The sequence below is a fragment of the Scleropages formosus genome, chromosome 10, assembly GCF_900964775.1.
Source record: "Scleropages formosus chromosome 10, fSclFor1.1, whole genome shotgun sequence".
NCBI lineage: Eukaryota > Metazoa > Chordata > Actinopteri > Osteoglossiformes > Osteoglossidae > Scleropages > Scleropages formosus.
This window is the reverse complement of record NC_041815.1, coordinates 8,747,671-8,769,530: the sequence shown is the minus strand read 5'-3', so window position 1 is coordinate 8,769,530 and position 21,860 is coordinate 8,747,671. Positions and strand designations below refer to the sequence as shown.

The 21,860-nt window shown below is 40.8% G+C and overlaps 2 protein-coding genes across 5 annotated transcripts in view; both read left to right on the top strand.

Annotated features, from left to right (window-relative positions):
• LOC108938327 (clathrin heavy chain 1-like) overlaps positions 1-8,818 on the top strand; it is a 28,580-nt gene extending 19,762 nt beyond the window's left edge. For 2 of the 4 annotated variants that reach the window (XM_029255319.1, XM_029255318.1), the window contains 8 exons: positions 1,641-1,790; positions 1,902-2,033; positions 2,214-2,324; positions 2,561-2,731; positions 3,048-3,269; positions 4,426-4,446; positions 7,131-7,206; positions 7,394-8,818. In XM_029255319.1, the coding sequence (XP_029111152.1) occupies positions 1,641-1,790; positions 1,902-2,033; positions 2,214-2,324; positions 2,561-2,731; positions 3,048-3,269; positions 4,426-4,446; positions 7,131-7,206; positions 7,394-7,530 (1,020 nt within the window). In that variant the 3' untranslated portion in view covers positions 7,531-8,818. The remainder of the gene's footprint in view (positions 1-1,640; positions 1,791-1,901; positions 2,034-2,213; positions 2,325-2,560; positions 2,732-3,047; positions 3,270-4,425; positions 4,447-7,130; positions 7,207-7,393) is intronic. The other 2 variants (XM_029255321.1, XM_029255320.1) reach the window with 1 other exon arrangement.
• A 6,734-nt stretch (positions 8,819-15,552) lies between these two features.
• On the top strand, positions 15,553-20,247 carry LOC108938323 (tryptase-like). Its single transcript, XM_018758813.2, has 5 exons — positions 15,553-15,642; positions 15,777-15,942; positions 17,505-17,773; positions 17,938-18,083; positions 19,777-20,247. Exons 1-5 carry the CDS (start codon positions 15,591-15,593, stop codon positions 19,936-19,938), a joined length of 795 nt encoding a protein of 264 aa, XP_018614329.2. The 5' UTR covers positions 15,553-15,590; the 3' UTR covers positions 19,939-20,247.
• Positions 20,248-21,860: the final 1,613 nt, after the last annotated feature.

The window sequence follows — 21,860 nt, the reverse complement described above, 5'->3', positions numbered from 1 at the left end:
TGTAAAAATGAATAAATGATTTACATGCCTCACCCTACCTACTCGGTTTAACCAATGCAACTTTGGGTTCGCATATTTTTTTTCACTTGCATTACTTCAGTGTTCAAAGTATGGGGTTCAAATACTTTCAGGCAGGACTATATGTTAAGTGGGACCATTTGTTAGGTTTGTGCTATACCCCTTTCTCATATAGTGGACTTAATTCATTCTGTAAAATCACCATTTGGCAAATTCCTGCTGTAAGGATTAACATAACAGTAGCAGCACTGATTATCAGTATATTATAATAACTCAGAAATATGCAGTACTAGTTTATGATACATCTACCTTTGTAAATGGTTGAGATTGTCACTGTGATAGACAGTAGAAGGTGTGTAGTTGGGTTTTATGTATGTCTCCATACACAGCATCGCCACCACCATTAAGATAGTACATTAGCGGTCATTGTTTCAAGGGTAATGTAGAAGTTTTAAACTAAATTTAGCCATTGATTAGTTAAAATCAACACCGCTGACTGACAACAACCTTTAGGATTTGAGACATCAGGCACAAATCTTGACCCAGAATGTCTAATATAAGGTTCCGATGCAATACATTCTACAGAATAAAACATCTGTTGTGGGGAAAAATGACTGTGGAATGGGCAAAAAGCCATTTTACTGAGTAATAAGCCTATTGGCTGAAAAAGGGGTATATATTTTTGTGAGCTTTGGCAGCAATCAGGCTTTCATCGTGGAGGGATGGAGAGTGCCAGTGAGAGGCGCTGTGAGACTTTGCATGCAACAGCAGTGCCCTCTGAGCTTGATATTACTGGGATATAAATAAGTGTTGTGCATGTGTGTCAACCAAATTACATTTATGGATTCTTAATGTGCATTTGTAATTTTTAGAGAAGGTTTTTCTGACCAGTGTCTAGATTGCGAACAAGCTGTGCACCTGCTGTCTTCCGAAACATGTAGAATGTTGCACAATGGGTCTACTTTGGCTATTGGATTGAAGTATAAATATGTTCGAGCTACACTGTCAGCTGTCTGTGTCTTTGTATCAGTGTGGTTTCTTAGGCAAATTTTAGATAAGGCTTTTAAATAGAGAAATAGTTCAGTTTATATATAAACTCCATATTATGTACAATTGTTATTATTTTTGTTTAGCTGAATCCTTTCTCCAAGGCAAATGAGAGATGGGTTATAAAACCCAAAATGGTGCCTAAATGTTGCAAGATGACACACTGTTGACAGGATGAATTTCTGTTGTAACCAACACAAGCAGTTGAGCATTGAAAGAAGCTATAATTTAACCATTCAATACGTATTTCAAACAAAAGTTTTTGCAGTGATATAGCATTAGTACTGTGGAGAAGACTTGAGTGCATTTGCCATTCTATTACACTGATGTTAAACTGACTGCACAATTCAGTCTTTTTGTTAAACATTTCATGGCCTTTTTTGTAAAAAGTGAATAAATGACTCTTTGCTTAATATTTTACGATATACATTGTCACATTTTTCATAGCTTTTAATCAATCTTGCCAATATCTTTTTTTCCATTATACGGTTATAAGTGGTCTCTTGAAGTTTCAAAACACCTTTTTGTTAGCTTTTATAGGAGCAGTTAAAACACAGATCTATTCTTTCTTGCAGGTGCTGAGGGCTGCTGAGCAGGCACATCTTTGGGCAGAGCTTGTCTTTCTCTATGACAAGTATGAGGAGTATGACAATGCCATCATCACCATGATGAACCATCCATCAGATGCTTGGAAGGAAGGACAGTTCAAGGACATCATCACAAAAGTAACCTCAGTTGTAGAGATTCAGCAATGGATTGTGATGCTTCTTTTCCGTGGAGGTTTTGACTTTGCTTTTGTATCAGGATTTGTATGCTTATTCATCTTTCTTTCATAGGTGGCCAATGTGGAGCTTTACTACAAAGCCATCCAGTTTTATTTAGAGTTCAAACCTCTGTTACTGAATGACCTCCTTATCGTCCTGTCTCCCCGACTTGACCATACTCGATCTGTCAACTTCTTCAGCAAGGTAGTCTTTTGGCTGTTCCTCATGCCTTTCATTGCAAGTTGATATTTTCTTCAGGGATTCATGAGTTTCACTGAATTTCCCTACAGGGATTACTCAAGTACCACCCTACACTACATATATATCAGTTTTGAAAGAATTAACTCTTGCTTTTTTTTTTTTTTTTCCCCTTCATTTTCTTAGGTTAAGCAGCTTCCACTAGTCAAGCCCTACTTGAGATCTGTACAAAATCATAACAACAAGTCAGTCAATGAAGCACTGAACAACCTCTTCATCGCAGAAGAAGATTACCAGGTAAGGATTTTCTTTTCTCCCCCCCCCCCCAACAATTTCTTGCTGCATACAAATTATTAGAACTTTGCTCAGTTTCCCCAAAAAGTCCTTTTTGTACAGCATTTGATGCTCTAGCGGTTTTGATGATTTGATGCTGATGTACTTCCTTCTAGGTTACATGAGCTTTCTGGCAGTGGCTGCTTCCTCTAGTCAAAGGCTCCAGATTAATTTTTGCTCTCTTGGTCTTACCTGCCCAGGCTCTGCGCACATCTATAGATGCCTATGACAACTTTGACAACATCTCCCTGGCCCAGAGCCTGGAGAAACATGAGCTTATTGAGTTCAGGAGAATTGCAGCTTACCTCTTCAAGGGCAACAATCGCTGGAAGCAGAGTGTGGAGCTCTGTAAGAAGGACAAACTGTACAAGGTTGACATTCTTACTTATTTTTACACATCAAGTTTTCTAATCTGGGATATTTCCATATATTCCAACAACATCTATGCTTGTCAGATCCTGGATTGCAGTTCTAGCTATAGGACCCCTGCACTTAAAAATCTTATTTACCTACTTCAGCCCATGCAGTTTTTCATAGAAATGGATAACGTACTAGCTTTTATGTATGGAGTTTGTCCATCAGAAAATGTCCTCCTTTCTCACCTTGAATCGTTTTTAAAAAAAAAAAAAAAAAAATTTGACAAGCATCAATACTTGTTTGATCTCCCTGAATTTCTGACCTACCCAGGATGCCATGCAATATGCATCAGAGTCTAAAGACATTGAGTTGGCAGAGGAGCTGCTTCAGTGGTTCCTGCAGGAAGGGAAGAAGGAGTGTTTTGCTGCCTGCCTGTTCACCTGCTACGATCTTCTGCGCCCTGATGTGGTCTTGGAGACTGCTTGGAGGCATAACATTATGGAATTCTCCATGCCTTATTTCATCCAGGTCATGAGAGAGTACCTGACCAAGGTAAGATCCCTTAAGCATTTTTTCAGCCTCTGCTTAAGTTACTGTTCACATCCTGCTGTGCTGCAGACTCAAAGGTATAAAGTCTTGCCACAAAGCAGCGAACGACCTCATTTACATTCATTGCCTTGTATGTAAGATTTCTGGTTATTTTGTTTTCAATGAGAAGTTGCAGCTGACACCCTCAGAGTGGACAACATTAGGTGCCTCAGGGCATGGACAATCTGCAAGGGGACCTCCGAACCTTTAAACTGCCATATGGTGCTTTCTCTGGCATGTCCGTTCATCATATCACTGTGACACGCCTGCTTACTGCTTATGCTCAGATTGTCATGCCCTTTCTAATTTGCCCTCTTAGAGTTAAGCATCTTGCATACTTTCTCATGCTTTTGTTTTCATGCGTGCCTATTACTACTTTCCCAGACAAATGTGGTGAAAGCAGGTTTTTCATCTGTGTTCTTATTAAAGCCACCCAATACTAGGGTAAATGACCTCATGAATTTAATTCCATAGGTTGTTACATTTTCATTTCATAACACTTTTTTCCACCACTGGCCTTTTTGGCCATGTGGTATCACAAAACATTTATATGCCTGAAAAGAATCAATGTCACAGAAGGGAGATTGTCCAATTTACTTTTTCACCTTATAAACAGATAGCATGCTGTATTTGGAAATTATTTAATGGGACTTGTTTTTCCTCTTCTGGTGTTCAACCAGTTCAACCATTTCCTGCAAAGTTTGGAACTACAGTGACAATGTTTTAGACACTAGATGTTGCTTATTTCTAATAATGAAGGCTCCCTAGTGTATGCTAGGCAAACTGACAAAATCCTCCTCAGAATAACTCACTGTTGTAAGCCAGTTTTTGACACAGTGGTAATTGTCCTTAAAACTGACACTGGAATACGTATTGGGTGCAGGTAAGGAGCTGTCTTACTATACAACATGTATAGCTGTTGGCATACTCAGTTTGACTAAAGCAGATGGTTAACCTGGCTGCATTTGTAGATCAAGACACTGTCCTGACTGCTCTGGCATTTGTGGGTTATTTCTGATACTTTCTTGATTGTTTCACATCTGTTTGCTGTCTTTGCCTGCTCCTTTTCTTCAGTTTTAATTTTTATTTTCTAAGCTGCACCTCTTGAATTCCCTTTCAGGTCGATGCAATTAAGGAAAAGGTGAAAGCTGAGTCTCTTCAGTTCATTTGAGTAGTTTTTAGTGCGGACGAGTGACAGCTTGGGAATCTGCATGTTCTCCCTCCATGCCACATTGATGCTTACACAACAGCCCCTGCATTAGAGCCTGCCATTGACCAGACGTGGCAGTGGAAACATCACACTGTCCTCTTTCAGCTCACGGGGTCTCCAGCTTTGGACCAAAAGAGTTCCCCTCCAGGTTGTTGTAGAGATCGCCCTCGATTACATGTTTCTGTGGAATGAAGTGACTAGCTTATTTGTCATAATTTAAGCCAGTTTTATTTACAAGGAAAGAGGTTAACTTTTTCTAGAGATCAATGTACATGTAGTCCTTCTGATTAAAATCACCTCTTTCTAGTGCTGTTTTATTTACAGTTCTATACAAATTATTGGCTTAAGCATAAATAGTCAGCTGTTGATTTCATTCTTCAGGGGATTTAGGGCAATGTTTAAAACTGCCTGGAAGAGGACTCTTTGGGATGAGGGTTTGAGACCATTGTCTTAGATTACTCCACCCTGAGCATGTGGAGGGTAAAGCGCCAGCAGAGCAATTTGCATCTGTTTACAGTTCCATCATGCTGACTCAAGTGAACCTCAGCCTACCAGGACACCAGAGTTGTGTTCATACCTTTGTCTGGAAATGAGAAGTCACTTAGTGGGCAACGTAGTAGTATCTTGTTACCTTTACCAAGGTACATAACCTCATGTTTAGCGCAATTAAACATTAATTTGGGATTAACATCTGTGGCCAACAGATCATAAGTGCCTGTGTGGAAGATGCTCTGCAGCCTTTCACAAGGGCTGCTTTAAACCAGTTACAATGTAGTACTCACTACATTGTAAGGAAATATATTGAGTAACCATTCTTTTCAGCTGTTGTTGATGCCATCAGGAGTGCTTAAAATTCCTTGAGTAGAAATTTCTATAATGCAGCCAGCATTTTAAAATTAAAGATTCTTTTAAATAAGCTGATTTTCCATTAAGATACAGAATAAAGACCACGTAAAATTTCCCAATATTTCTCAGAATGGCTTTAAGGACCAAAATCTGAGGTTTTTATTTAATAGGTAAATGTGTGTGGGTGTGTGTACTTGTGAGAGAAGCAAGTAACATATGAGCACTGTGTACAGTACAACTTTCTTCATGTAAAACCAGCATGTTAACCCTTTCATAGCAGTAGTGCCTCTTGGTAGAGAGTAGGAGACATTGCTGTTGGCTGCGCGTGCTTCTTGTAGGCCCTAATTGGCTGTATAACCCACCCTCCCTCCTCACTCTCCTTGCTTTGGTACTTCTGCCACTTTCTCATGCAAAATGTTATGCATTCGGTTTAAAAATCTAGCATGTTTTCCTTTTAAATGAAGCTTCAGCTTGTTCAACCGTTACTATACTAATTTAACACAAGGTATGTAGGGAACTGAACCCAACGGGAGGAGTCAATTCTACAACCAAAAAAATTGTCCAGGAGTTTATGGCATGGAAAAGTTTTAAAAATTTCTGAGCTGTTATGTTGCAGTAAGTTATAAAAATCCTTGTGGTCTTTTTTGGAACAGTAGGGCTGTTGCTTCACTAACCCTACACAGCTTGCAGTCTGCCAAAGCTCTGTAAAACCCAGAAAATGTTCTGATTAGCTCCAGAAAGCTTGCAATATGCTTGTGAATTCTTTTTGTTTTAAAGTTGCATTCTTTGACTTATTTTTTAAATATTTGGAAGTGTAACATGCAGTAAATCCAAGATAACTGGCTTTGAACCATTTTATGCCAGTTTTTGTGTTCCAGTTAAGCCAAGGAAATTGTATTTATTTATTTATTTTTTTTTTTTTAAAATGAGTTGCAATCAGATGGAACCTTTTGAGATGCTCATGATCATGCGTAGGGGTTTTCCGGGACCTGAGCTTGAAAATAAGTGCATTAGGCCATGCTTCTAAGGAGTTTCCTGGTAAATCCTGTGGAACAAAATGTTAAGGCACATTCTTGATAGTTGTTGAATTTCAATGTGGTAGTTATTCTAAGTAATTGTATGTTGTTTTCAGGTCACACTTTAGTCCAAGATAGCAAACATCTGCTGTTATCACATTGCATGCCTTCACTGTAACTTCAGTATCACACAAGTTTGTATCTGAACAGCATCTGAACTTGTCATCCTCTTATGTAATAAGCTGATACTTTGTCAGTTCATTTTATACCAATGAATGGGTTTGGTTCCTTACATACAGTTCTGATTAATATGAAAAATTGAATCCAAGGGTTGGCCTGATAGTGGGACCATTGCTAGGGATTTGCTTGTTTTACCAGCTGAATTCCTGCCAGCAGATTTCCATCTTTATGCAAAATTTTCTCCAGAAGATAATGGAGGAAAAGCTATTTAAAATGTGGTCCGAATCCCAAAAAAATGGGGCGGTCATGTGGCTGAGGTATGAAGTATCCTGGAGCTGCCAGTGTAAGTAGCTGTTTCTAGGAGAGGCTTGCATCCTGCATGATCCCTGACCTGATGCACCCTGTCCAGCATCATCCATAAAGTAAAAATGATTGTTCCTGACAGCAGTGGTCCCACTTACATCTTCATTTTTAACAAAGTAGTACAGGCCAGTTGAATCTTCCTTGGAAGCTCAGTTCACAATGTGTCTTGGCAGGTGTTCGGTAGTTAACTTCCCTGCCTGCTTCTTTCAGGTGGATAAGTTGGATGCCTCTGAGTCCTTGAGGAAAGAGGAGGAGCAGGCTACAGAGACGCAGCCCATTGTCTATGGTAGGGGCTCCGTCTTAATCCTCACATGGGCGTTTTGGGGATTTGACACATCTTCAGGATGATGATGTTGCTTGTTTTGAACTTATTTGCAATTCAAAATTTTTGCATTGAGTAAAATAACACAGTACATAAATAATCTGGTATCAGATAGTACTTCATTAATCGTAAATCTGACATGATGTTCCAGGCACACCTCAGCTGATGCTCACTGCAGGACCCAGTATGGGTGTCCCTCCCCAGCAGGCCTATGGCTATGGCTATGCCGCACCAACTGGCTACGGGCAGCCCCAGCAAGCCCAGCCTGGCTTTGGCTACAGCATGTAGGTGCCTGTGGTATCCAAAACCAGTCCGTCCTTCATACCTTCTTCACCAGCTCATTATGATTTTCTGCTCATAGCAAGGGATGCAGAGTAAGCAGGCTTTCTGATGTCATGAACTTTGGATTATTTCTGTTGTTGAAGTGGGGGGAGAAAACTGGACCACACATTCTTTTTCTGGTATTTACCTATATATTACTGGAGTTTGTCATTTTTTTATTTTAAGAGCTAATGAATGGTTCATGTAAGCAAAGAGGGACCTGCAAAAAGTCCCATCTTCCTGAAGTCTGTTGTAAGGAGTCTAATTTGCACTCAGTTATGAGAAACTAATGTAGAATCTCTTGTATGTATGTAAGCAGCTTTTTCTGTCTGTAAAATGCATTTATTGTATATTCAAAAAAGAGACTACAGCATCCTCAATATTTGAACGTGGGATTGTCGCTTCTACGACTTCAGGTACAAACACTAATAACAGTATGTACTACAGGGGTCTAGTGCTACAGAGTCATTTCAAATGCGAGTTTTAACCCTGGTAGTGTATACAGGTTCTCCACTTAACCATATAGAAATTGTGTTTCTGTTCAGTCCATGTGGGACATACTCCCTATCTGGTGTTTCTCTATTCAGTGTTCATTTGTTGGACCATTTCTGTTGCAGGGCAGAGGGAAAGCAGAGTCTATTCTCCTGAACAGTGTGTGTACTTACTCACTCCTTAATTGTGCTGAGGTTTGCGTGTGCTGGGTGTTGTGATGTTCTAGGTCACTGTTTTGAGTGTACAGAACAGAGAATTTAAAAACCTGATACCTTGCTTGTCCTCACAGTTTTTGTGCAATTTGCATTCTGATATAATTGAAAATAAACTCACAAAACCATGGGGACTTGGTTTTCATCTTTTTTTCAAAAAATTAGTTCCCATGTTTTTTTTGGGTTGCTTCAGATACCAGTTTATACTTTGTTTTTAACTGCTATCATGCCATGAGATAATGCATTGTAGTCTTCAGAAGGAAACACCATCTCAATGACATTTCCTTCCCATAATTTACAGCTCTTGGGTTCCACTGGTCCGATAAATTGTCACACATTGAAGTGTATTTTCCTCACTTGTATCAGTGATAGCAGTGGCTCTTTGAAAATGTGACTTAAGGTCACGAATCCCTTGTTTTTGGCAAGGAACATTAAATAAAACTGGTTTAATCAATGGTGGTTTGATGAATTAGGAAATCCTTCCTTTTCCAGGCTCATTCAACCTGTTACTTTGAGAACAGTTAACTTTTTGTTCCAATTCCTCATGTAATTGTTAAAATGTTTATTTACCTCAAGTATCTGTACTAGTCAGTTTCCTTTTTTCTTTAGCATTAAAGTTTTTGTTTTGAGAAGTTTTGTTTTTTCTGAAGTTTTGAATTTTTGTGGGTTGGACTTTTTTTTTTTTCTTTGAGTTAAACCCTATTAAGGGGTCTTTTCATACACTTCTGTTTGCAAAATACTAATGCCAAGAATTCAATTTAGTTTTTCAATTCAATCTATTTTTATAGAGTGCTCTTCTCACAGTGGCACAGACTACTGAACAAAGGCATAGGACAAACGAGTAAACTATACACTGCAGTAATACTTCATCCATGCAGTTATCAAACTATAAGTATGCCTCCTGGCCATGGAGGAAAGGCACCAAAAAACTTCCAACTGAAAGTCAAGGGAGAAAAAGCCTCTAAGGATCTAAGTGCCAGTGTCTGCCCAGGAGGAATGGGCATTCTAGATTAGAGATTTAAGTTGAAACTAGATGAAGGCCTTCACTAATCACCAGAGCCACACTGCAGGGTAGGTGTTTGGCTTCCATGACCACGATCAGGACAAGGCTGTTTAATACAGGAAAAGAGTTATGTCATAAGACTGCATTCTAACTAAGCTAAATAGATGTGTCAAGAAGCCAGGGAAAACTGTTGCTCAGTGGTTGTTCTAATCTCACATTTTCTCATGCTACATGCTTATCTGAGATGCAGCTTTGCATGCTTTGTGCACAATGAGAATGTTTCACAATACTACCAACCAACTTTAATAATCGCTTGTCCTGAGCAGGGTTGTGGTGATGGGTTGAGCCTTTCCTGGAAGTTCTGGTCACAAGGCTGAGGAGGACTGCACTCTGGATGGAATGTCAGTCCATTAAAGGGTAGTCCCACACACAATCACTCTCACATTCAAACACAAAGAAGTCACCTATTCCCATGAACTGCATGTCTTTGGACTATGGGAGGAAACCCACACAGGGAGAACATCCCAACTAAACATCCACCCATGTTTTGCAATGCCACGATGTAAAAGTCAGCTTTAATTATTGATGTTGTTGCTCTAAATATGCTATATGTACATTTGCTTTTAGATAACAAGGTGAAGGATGACACTTACTGCCCATATCTGCCCATATGACTTTTGTCCACTCCTCCCTAAATTACTGCTTGTGTTCTTTGCATTGTTTTTACCTGCAAAAGCACATTTTTGGTGTAATAAGGACATAATGCACTGTTGCCTAACTTAGGATCCCTTCTTGAGTTGTATCATCGCATTCCCAGAATAAATGTCAGTGTCTGGAGAGGCCTTGAATTGAAAACACAGCTGAGGTGTCCCTGGGAACATCCTGTGAAGGTGCAGTAGAGTGAGGTAAATTCTATGAATGAATCCGATTCTGTTTTTCATTTCATCTCAGTACTTGGACATTAGGGTCAGGTTTTTTTTTTTTTTTTTAAAAAACTTTTTCTCTCTGACTTCCTTACCACAATCACTTTAGCTATTGTTTCATATGGAACATCAACAAGCTAAGAAGTCTTTGTCACTAAATCCATTCCTCACTTTTCATGACCTGCTTGTCCTGATCAGGGCCACAGAGGTCAAACACCTACTCTGAAATCTCTAGGCACAATAATCCCCCAATAATCAGGTATCCCTCAAAGTCTCTCTGCTCTTTTCTTAAAGCAGCTGGTAGTGTAATAGTTAGAGCAGCCTTTCGACCCAAATGTTGCAGGTTGGAATCACACCTGTGGTGGAATCACACTTTGAGCAAGGTACTTAGCCTCCAGTAAAATTACCCTGCTGTATAAATGGGTAAGTAATCGGAAGTAGCTTAACATTACAAGTTGTTTTGGCGAAAAGTGTCAGCTAAATGAATAAATATAAGCCATAGATGCCAAAATAACGACTAGCTGTGTCTTCCCAATATTTAGTTATGATGGGGTGTTACTAGCTTAATTACCTCAAAAACCACAGTGTGGAAGGAAAACTTAGAGAACACTGGCTATATAGGAGAGGGATTGTAGGCCTTATGCAATTAGTGTGTCATTTTGGTCTCCGTTCAAAGCAATGTGAGTTGTAAACTAAACACTTTACAAATATAATCTTGTCATTACTGTAAAAAACATTATGTACCATTTAGTACTGTAAATTCACACACACACAATGTTTACAACCGCTTGTCCCAAGTAGGGTCGCAGCAAACCAGAGCCTAAAACAACAACACAGGGCGCACGTCTGAAGGGGGAGAGGACACACCCCAGAGAGGGCGCCAGTCTGCCGCAAGGCACCCCAAGCAGGACTTTAACCCCAGACCCACCACAGATCTGGTCCCGGTCAAACCCGCTGCACCATTGCGCCCCCTCACTGTAGATTCACATCACACCACACCACACACACACCATCTGAAACCGCTTGTCCCATAGGGGGTCGTGGGGAGCCGGAGTCTAACCCGGCAACACAGGGCGAAAGGCTAGAGGGGGAGGAGACACACCCAGGACGGTATGCCAGTCCGCCGCAAGGCTCCCCAAGCGGGACCCGAACCCCAGACCCACTGGAGAGCAGGACCCAGCCAAACCCACTGCACCACTGCGCCTCCTTGCTGTAAATTCATTTAAATTCAATTTATTTTTAGAGAGTGCTCTTCTCACTCAGTGACACAGAGCACTTTAACATAGGCATGAGGCGAAGAAACAAATACATCAGACAAGGAAAGAAAGAAGACAGTTGACTACAGACTTGCGTAATTCATTATCAATGCTTTTATAAAGCTATAAGTATGCCTAATGGTCATAGAGGAAAGGAACAAAAAACTCCCAACTGAAAGTCGAGGGAGAGAAAAACCTCTGGGGGTCCAAGGGTCAGTGGCTGCCCACCCCTCCTGGGCATTCTAGATTGAACAAGACTTATAAGTCAGTTTAATAACTAAGTAAGTAATAATGGGATTGTTGCTGTATGGTAGCTTGATTTACCAGTTCAGCAAGGTACATCTTGTCCATCATAGCAGCTGGTCATCATCTTCAGTCGGCATGGGGTGCGTCTGTGACTGTCAGCCAGCCTCCTCAGCTCTTATTGTAGGGAGACAATGCTCAAAAAGAAGAAATAGTAATTTGTAACTTAAGTTTAATTCATTTTGATACAGAGGTGAGAAAAACTGAAACAGCCAAGTGGAATTAAATTTTGGGATGATATACCCGTGTGAACATGTAAGTCATTAGTCAGGATTTAAAGACTGAGACAGATGGGGCATTTCTGAGAGTAACTGGTAGAGTATTCCAGAGTTTAGGTGCTCTATAACTAAGGGCGCGACCTCCTACTGAGGTCTTATTGATCACAGGTACTTTAAGGTAACTTGCATCCAATGAACAAAGATATTGTCCTGAGATATAAGAATCAATAATCTCACAAAGTTAAGCAGGAGCAATGCAAAGTATTGCCTTCTAAGTCAAAAGTAGGATTTTATAATCAACTCTAAATGCGACCGGGAGCCAATGTAACGATTTAAGTACCAGTGTTATATGGTCGTACTTCATAGTTCTAGTGACAATTCTCGCAGTAGCATTTTGTACCAACTGTAGCCTGCATACAGTCTGGTAGGGACAATCCGACAATAAAGCATTACAGTAATTCAGCCTGCGTGAAACAAAAGCATGAACCAGTTTCTCAGAATCCCGTCTACAAAGGAATCGCCGCATTTTAGCTATGCTTCTTAACTGAAGGAAGCACGACTTAGTCAAAGCATTTACATACGATACAAATGACAGCTTTCCATCCAACAGGACACCCAAATTCTTGACACAATCTGTACGCTTGAACCTGATACCGTTTGTTGTAAAGTTTGGTGTGATTATATCAAGAGTTTTGGTATCACCACCCACCACAAGTACCTCTATTTTACTGGCATTTAGAGAGAAAAAATTTTTACTCATCCATAATTTTATACTGGTAAAACAATTAGCTAAAGATGCCACATGTGATGGATCATCAGGCTTAAACGAAACATATAGCTGTGTGTCATTAGAATATAAGTGGAAACACATTATGTTTGCGAAAAATATCACCCAATGGTAACAATTAGAGTTTTAAGAACCTTTTTAAATGTAGACAGGCATTCAGCAGTTCTGAGTGGGGGGGGTCGTTCCACCACATTGGAGCCAGAACCAAGAACCTCCATGCTTTTCCTTTTGGACCTTTTGTACGTGGGACCACCAAGCAGGCAGAGGTAGAGGAGCATAGCAGTCTGGTTGGGGTGTAGCAGATGATCAGGTCTTGTAGATGTCTGGGAGCTGTTCCATTAATGCTTTTCTAGGCCATGACCAGAGTTTTGAATTTGATCCAGGCATCTGTAGGAAGCCAATGCAAAGAGACAAGGAGGGGAAATATGTAGGAATACTTTGGCAGGTCAAACACAACTCAAGCAGCAGCGTTTTGTATCAGCTGTAGAGGTTTGATAGAAGTAGCTGGAAGGCCAGATAGGAAAGAGTTGCCACTGGCACTGTTTCACAATTACCTGCTCATCAAAAACAGACACTTAGCAGCACCTACAACAGCAAAAAGACTATTTTACAGTGATAGATAGGCACCACTTCATCTACCTTTTCAGTTTGACTGGCTAACTTAAGGATACTGTTGTTTTGGATAAATAAAAAGGGAGGAGTGGGAGATTTTCTGAAGGGTTTCGGTGAATCGGTGAGTTTGTTTATAAATATTAATTATTTATAAATCACCGTAATTCTTTGGCAGAAATACACAGTACAGACCTTTATTTACAAATGGCATTTCCAGCACACCTGACAGACTTCCTCTAGGAGGACCCAAGTATCTATATATGGCAAAAATATGAAGTCTATGTACTTAAGAAACACATTGCAGCTACATGATGCTTTTTGCCAAAGCAACTTACAATGTCAAGCTACTTACAATTACCCATTTATACAGCCAGGTAATTTTATTGCAATGGCACTGGACCAAGTACTCAAGCCTGTAACAAATAGCTATAAACTGTCACTTTTTTTATATTGCTATTTGATTATTATCCAAGCAATTGCCCTTCCAGTCCCAATTCATATCTCCTCATCAATTACACAAGTTCTTAGTAAATGATGAGTGTTGAAACTAATGTGGTCAAATGTGAGATTTTTAAAGAAAAACATTTATCACTTATTTTTGGTTCCTGTTTTGCAACTACAAGGGGTGTGGTGGCGCAGTGGGTTGGACCACAGTCCTGCTCTTCAGTGGGTCTGGGGTTCGAGTCCTGCTTGGGGTGCCTTGCGATAGACTGGCGTCCTGTCCTGGGTGTGTCCCCTCCGGCCTTACGCCCTGTGTTGCCGGGTAGGCTCCGGTTCCCTGCGACCCCATATGGGACAAGCGGTTCTGAAATGTGTGTTTTGCAACTTGATGGCAGGGGCAACTTGGAGATGTCTTTTCTGAATTTTACTAATAATCTATAAAAATGAACAATGATCACAGATTATGCTTGTAAGGAAGCTAACTTCAAAACTCTGGGAACCCTTCTGTTAGAACCTTGAGAAAAGAACTTTAGCAGAACTGGAAGCAAGTAAAATATAACGGTAATAAGTCACTAGAGATGGAAGTGTTTGTTGTACAACAATAATTTTAAGACAAAGTTGAAACAACAAAATGTACCAAACAAGCAGAGAAATCAACAAGCACAGGTAAAATCCATATACACACACAGAGTCTGAAACTGCATGTCCCAAGCGGGGTCGCGGTGAGCCAGAGCCTAACCCAGCAACGCACGGTGGGAGAGGAGACACCAGTCCGCCACAAGACACCCCAAGAAGGACTCAAACCCCAAACCCACTGCGCTACCACACCTCCCCTTAAAATCCATATCTCACACACACTGAAACCGCTCATCCCAGGCAGGGGTTCCAGCAAGCCGGAGCGTAACCTGGCAACACAGGGCATGAGGCTGGAGGGGGAGAGGACACACCCAGGATGGGACACCAGTCCATTGCAAGGCACCTCAAGTGGGACTCAAACCCCAGACCAAATGGAGGCCAAACCTGCTGCGCTACCACATCCCTGCACGCCCCCCATGCTATTAAAATCCATACATATCAACCAAATATATTAAATTGATTTTTGTTTTCTTTTATTTTTTTCAAAGTCTTGCTGTGTTTATTACTGTTTTGTTGTTTGTCCAATGCTTATCTGCACCAACTTACTGATCACCTGATCAGCCTTTGTACAAAGCTGAGGTCCACTATTGCCTGGTGGTTTCATGTCACACCCATAATCCACATGAACACATACAATACAATAAATACTCAAAAGAAAAAATTCCTCCAGGCCAATTTATAACACATAGATGGTCTCCAAAGACCTGAGGAATGAGTTTTGGTTTCACCACAACAGTGGATGCCTGCTTTACAATGATAACATCTGAAGAGTAATGACACGTTAACATGCGTCGTCTGTAGAACGGAAGAGCCAAATCTGAACCTCCAACACAGTTTTTCTCTTTTTTGTAAATTTTTCTTGTCCACATTTGTTTTTGTAGACAAATTTTCATCCATATTGTCAGATAGCCCTATTAGTGATTTCATGAGTGTGTCTTCAACCTTCTCAAACATTTGGACTCTTTGCAAACTCCACACCAGGCTGACCAGCAGTTAGATAGGAAGCTTCCTCTTGAGTTCCCTGGAAGCCCCTAGGAAATGGGTGTGTCTCTCTGAGCTGTCTATAAGTTCTGGAAGAAACTGCAGGACTGCAGTCGTGACCAGTTGTGAAGAACAAGAGTGACTGTCAGGAAAGTGCTTCAACATGGCAGGTGTTAAGCTTCTCATGTTGGTTCTCCTGCTGGGTGCTATTACAGGTGAGGGCAAATTGCATCAGATTCTGCAAAATAAAGAGTAATTTCTGCCTAATTACAAATTTTCTGCTATGAACACTATGTCCAACTTCTGAAAATCTGCAAATTCTCTTCCTTTTTTTGTTGCCTTTTGCCAGAGTCCAGCCAGTTTGGCTCCAAGATCATCGGTGGAAAAGATGTGACCATTAATGATTTTAACTGGATGGCCGCTGTTGTGTTGCACTCCTCCCCAAAAACTATACGCTGCGGTGCCGTTTTCCTCAAAGGGAACTGGTTGCTGTCTGCTGCCCATTGCTTCCCTAGGTATGTTTGGGGGGAAAAGGAAACATAACAAACATGGATCGGTGTGTGTGTGTGCAACTGTGAAGGTACATTTCTGTTTTCACCATCATTTTAAAAAGTGATGGGACAGAAATGCTGAATCCAGAACTCTGCAGAGTTTTTATAGAGCAGGTTATGTCAGAAATGTTTACAGCTCCATGGGCTGCCACCCTCTTGGATTGAAGCTTTCACTGTTATCGTGTGAATACTTTAAATATATCCAATCAAAGTGTATAATTAAAATAAAATTGCAGTATTAGTGATTGGCCAGTTAGCAAGGTCAGTTATTTGTCACTTCCTGTCCCTACTAAATGTATAATGGGAAGTATGAATGCTTAGCAGGACCTCCTTCTATTAAGGGCAGTATGGGGGTATAGCAGGTAGCCCTGGTGGCTCTAAACAACTGGGCTGTGTGACCGGCTTTGAATTCGAATTCTGCGCTGTCCGTTTGGAGTTTGCATGCTTCCCAGTGTTTGTGTGGATTTCTTCTGGATGCTCTGGTTTCCTCCCATAGTCCAAAGACATAGGTTTCAGATGAATTGCTGGCTCTAAATTGCATATAGTGCATTTTGTAACCTTGTTATCAATGTTGAGTGAGCAATGTTCAAGTTCTTATGTACTAGTTTAATCTAAAGAGAATATTATATAACCAGGTTCTTCAAAGTGTGTAAGCATGTGTATGTACTATAATAATAATAATAATAATAATAATAAATTTCTATATATATATACACACACACATCTTCAGAACCGTTTGTCCCATACGGGGTCACGGGGAGCCGGAGCCAACCCGGTAACACAGGGCGTAAGGCCGGAGAGGGAGGGGACACACCCAGGGCGGGACGCCAGTCCGCCGCAAGGCACCCCAAGCAGGACTCGAACCCCAGACCCACCGGAGAGTAGGACCCGGTCCAACTCACTGCACCACCGCACCCCCCCATTATTATTATTATTATTATTATTATTATTATTGTTGTTGTTATTATTATTATTATTATTATTATTATTAACAAAAATACTAGCTGGGGGACAGCTGGTAGTTTAGTGGTTAGAGCAGCTGCCTTTGACTATAAAGGGCACAGGTTTGATCCCCGCCTCTGGCTGTAGTACCCTTGAGCAAGGTACGTCCTTAAATTGCTCCAGTAAAAAGAAAAATTACCCAGCTGAATAAATAGGTAAATAATTGGAACCTTAATGTTGTAAGTTGCTTTGGAGAAAAGCATCAGCTAAATGTAAAATAATTCTCTTTTATTGGCACAGCTGGTAGTGTAGTGGTTAGCGTTACTTTCTTTGGGTCCTAAGGTTGCAGGTTTGATGCCCACCCCAGCTATTGTACCATTGAGCAAGGTACTTATCCTCAATTGGTTCAGTAAAATTACCCAGCTGTATGTAACTGTAATCTCTCTAAGTTGTTTTGTAGACAAAGTGTGTGTGTATTTAGTCAGATGTCTACTTCAGCATTTTATTGTGTCTGTTCACTGTATGTATTGTATGCTGCATGCAGTTTCTCAGTAACAATCAATTGACAAGATGAATTTTTTCAGGTCTAAGAATGCATACAAAGTGAGAATTGGAGTGCGTCGACTGCATGACAACTCTCTAAAAGAAGATGAATACAATATCTCCTCAATAGTATTCCACCCCCAATACAACAGAAAAGAACAAGGGAATGACCTTGCACTGATAAAGACTGACAGACCAATTAGGATGTACAACTTGGTTGGGCCTGTTCCTGGAGTGGATGATGGCTCTTATGAATGGAACTCTGGGAGTCCCTGCTATGTAGCTGGATGGGGTAATACTCAGGAAACTGGTGAGTTCACTGGTTATTTTGGTTGATGGGATAAGTTGCTGGATGAGGGCTGATGGGGGAGATCGTAAGTCCCTTGAAACCCTGATCAGCCATTTAACATGAATATATGAAAGTTATTTTAAAGGAAGCCTGCTTTATTTTTCTCACACTGTCATTCTTTTCAGTGTCGCTGGACATATACAGGCCAATGCAAGAAGTCAGAGTCCCAATAGTTGATCGTCAGGTGTGCCAATCTAAATACGCAAGACAAAGAATACAAATCAAACATGGGATGATATGTGCAGGTCAACCGGGCAAAGGGGTTTGTCTGGTAAGTGTCTGAGAATTGTTTTTGTAGTTTCGCATCATGGTTATACATTATTGTGGAAGGTTGTGAAAAAGAGTAATATGCTACAGTCACACACACACTTTCTGACCCACTTGTCCCATATGGGGTCATGGAGAACCAGAGCCTACCCAGCAACACAGGGCATAAGGCCAGAGGGGCAGGGCACACACCCAGGACAGGACACCAGTCCATCGCAAGGCACCCCAAGCAGGACTCGAACCCTAGACCCACTAGAGAGCAGGACCCGGTCCAACCCACTACGCCACCGCACCCCCTTGCTGCCTAGTCAAATGACATATTCAACTAATGATATTAGAAACAGCAGCCATTTTCAACAGATAACCTTAGAAATGATAATAATGTAGAAATGGGCATTGATGAAGAGAAGACAATTTTAGTTGCTGGATGAACCTCACTTCTCAGTTAGGGTTAATAACCCAAGACAGCCTACCCAGCCCTAGGTCTGTGCTCTCCCCATGACTGATAGACATATTCCCATTAATGCCTGGTATAACCCTGAAAGCCAATATGAGTACCTTCCCTGTCATGCAAATTAATCATTATATTTACATTTACATTTACATTTATTTATTTAGCAGACGCTTTTCTCCAAAGCAACATACATCTCAGAGAAAATACAATTTGTGCATTACATTATATCTATTTACAGTTTAGTCCCAGCACCTATTCAGAGCCCTGGAGTTGCAGATGCTATAATAATAATAATAATAATAATAATAATAATAATAATAATAATAATAATAATAGTCAGCCTAAAAGCACTTCATAATAAAACCAAGACATAAGAAGTACCACATTAAAACAGCTAATATATTTAAAGTCAGCATGAAAAGCTACAATAACGAGACTAAAAAAGACAAATCATCACTGGAAAAAAGAGCCCTCAAGTGTGTCCTTTGAAGTCAATTATAATCATATAAGTCTTAGACATGGATTTAAAGTTGCTTACAGCAGGAAAATCACTGATAGTTTTGGGAAGGGAATTCCACAGTTTGGAGGTGTGCAAAGTAGCAGAAAGCCCTGCAATACCTCCAGTAGAAGAATGCATGTGAGCTACAGTGACATGTAAGAATACATGCTGGGGAACAGACTAGAAGAAGGTTGGAAAGACACATAAAGCTTTAATGGTACACATGAAGCTTTTGAAAGTGGAACATGTAAACATTAAATTGCAAAGGGCCTTGTGCTGAGTCCTGAGGAACACCAGATATTTTAACCCCTAAATTCAGAAGTGAAATTATTGAAAGAAACATGGAAGCTGTGGAGAGTAAAGCAAGATGTTTAATCTTTCACCCTTGCAATATTCATATTTCCAAAGACATTTTCAATATGAGATACTTCTATGAAACCATAAAGAGTGTCAAAATCAGCACTGAGCTTGAGAAAAAACTAGAATGGAAAGGGAACCGGAATACACAGCAGTCCACAATCATTAGTATCTGTTATAAGGACAGTTTTTATGCTCTGTACTTGTCTGAAGCCAGATTTGAAGGGTAGATAAGGCAATATAAATTCTAATTAAAAGTTGGTCGTTTTCTCTGTTTTTCACTTTCCTTCTTCTGAAGTTCAATTTCAAGTTTTCAGTACATCAGAGTCATTGTGAAGCTCAACAGTGATCAGTACAGGAAAATAACGTGTTTTTCTTTGTGTTCAGGGAGACTCCGGGGACTCTCTTATGTGTTTCCACGACAACAAATGGTCGTTGGTAGGAGTGGTGAGCTTTGGAATAAGATGTGGTCAGACAGGCTTCCCCTCCGTCTACACTCGCGTCTCCAGCTACAGGAAATTCATCCATGACATCATCAGGAACTACTGAGGTTCAAATCATGTTGTCTGCTATTGGAACCAGAGCTTCATATCCATATTCTGCATATTTGATTTTCCTTTCATTTTTGCCTTAAAATCACCTCTTTTACACATTTTATCATCTTTTTGCCTTGCCTTCTTGTCTCTTCTGAGCTGTTACACAATACATAATTAAGCATTTTAAAAAGGAATAAAAAAAAGTAATCAGCCCTGGTTTGTCATCATTTGCTCATGTCGGGGACATTAAAACATTTGGAAAAACGTTCATTAATATGAAGTCTGCAACACTAGTTTAAATTACAAAAACTACTTGTGTGCTTACAGGCTAGCTATAATTGTTTTGTAATTCAATGCAAGAAAGGTCTGGGGTTCGAGTTCCGCTTGGGGTGCCTTGGGACGGACTTGTGTCCCATCCGGGGTGTGTCCCCTCCCCCTCCAGCCCTTCACCCTGTGTTGCCGGGTTAGGCTCCGGCTCCCCGCGACCCTGTATGGGGCAAGCGGTTCAGACAATGTGTGTGTGTATGTGAAAATTATGATTGGTAAATGGCACCATCCACAAGTTCCATTTTGACCTCCTACACACCCATAAAATGTATGGTGATTTTAAGATCCATGCACATCACAGCTCACCAAAATCTGCCCTGTTGCATACATGACTCTGCCTGTTTGTTAGATTTCATGCTAAAGACTGGCAAAACTTGCATATATGTTAGAAATGCGGTTATTCCATCCATCTTCCATCCCGCTTGTCCTAGTAAGGTCGCAGTGGCAGTAGGGAGAACAGAGAGGCCCAAACGTCCATGTCCCTCACAACTTCCTCCAGCTCAACCTGGGGGATCCCCAGCCGCTCCCAGGCCAACTGTGAGATATAATCCCTCCAGCAGGGCCTCGTCCCAATTGGCCATGCCTGGTATACCTGCAAAGGGAGGCGCCCGGGGGAGCATCCTTATCAGATGCCCGAACCACCTCAACTGGCTCCTCTCAGTGTGGAGGAGTAGCGACTCTACTCTGAGTTCCTCCCGGATGTCCGAACTCCTCACCATCACAGAGAGTGAGTCCCAGCACCCTGCAGAGAAAACTCATTTCAGCCACTTGTGTACGCGTTCTTATTCTTTCAGTCATTACCCAAAGTTCATGACCATAGATGAGGGTAGAGATGTAGGTTGACCGGTAAATGGAAAGCTTCGCTATGGCTCAGCTCCCCCTTCACCACTACAGACCGGTACAGCGACTGCATTACCGCTGCCACTGCTCCCAGTCTGTGGCCGATCTCACGCTCCCTTCTTCCCTCACTCATGAACAAGACCCCAAGATACTTGAGCTCCTCCACCTACGGCTGTTCCTCACAATACAAAGGTCTTATTCATGTTCTTATTACCGATAATTCATGATTTAAAATACTTTGTTGTGACTGAAATAACCCACACTGGTTTTCCTCATCTATAGCAATGCAAAAATTCTCCATGGAAAATAAAATTGCTACAACCTCGTTCGACTCCATAGATGAACTAATACCTGAGGTTTACCTGCCAACAACTGTTCCTCTGTAACCAAATACTATGCACTGCACTTAAAATCTTGACACTTGAAACTCACGGTTATTTAGCCATACAGAACGAATACTATTTTGAAACTCACCAACCTTTAATCACTTTAGGAGAGCTTGGTTTAAATTTTGCTAAACTAAAATTTGAACTAAATTTTTATTTAAAGGCAATGTTAGATTAATAAAAACATTATAAATCCAAAAAGAAAATGGCACAAGGCTACAGCAGCATATATTCAACAAAATAGTGACAGAACTTTGGAATAAATAAATATTATCCCACCGATGAGTTGGAACACGGTGAGGTGGACTCAGGTGCAGGACCGGTGATTTAGGATTTGAGCAGGCGAAGTAAATGCTGGAGACATGGCCGAAGGGACAAGGCA

Bases quoted from the DNA above. Each gene is read 5' to 3' on its own strand.
- LOC108938323 (XM_018758813.2), top strand. From the start codon at position 15,591: ATGGCAGGTGTTAAGCTTCTCATGTTGGTTCTCCTGCTGGGTGCTATT. The intron at 15,643-15,776 runs GTGAGGGCAAAT...GCCTTTTGCCAG, and splicing joins CCTGCTGGGTGCTATTACAG to AGTCCAGCCAGTTTGGCTCC. The intron at 18,084-19,776 runs GTAAGTGTCTGA...CTTTGTGTTCAG, and splicing joins CGGGCAAAGGGGTTTGTCTG to GGAGACTCCGGGGACTCTCT.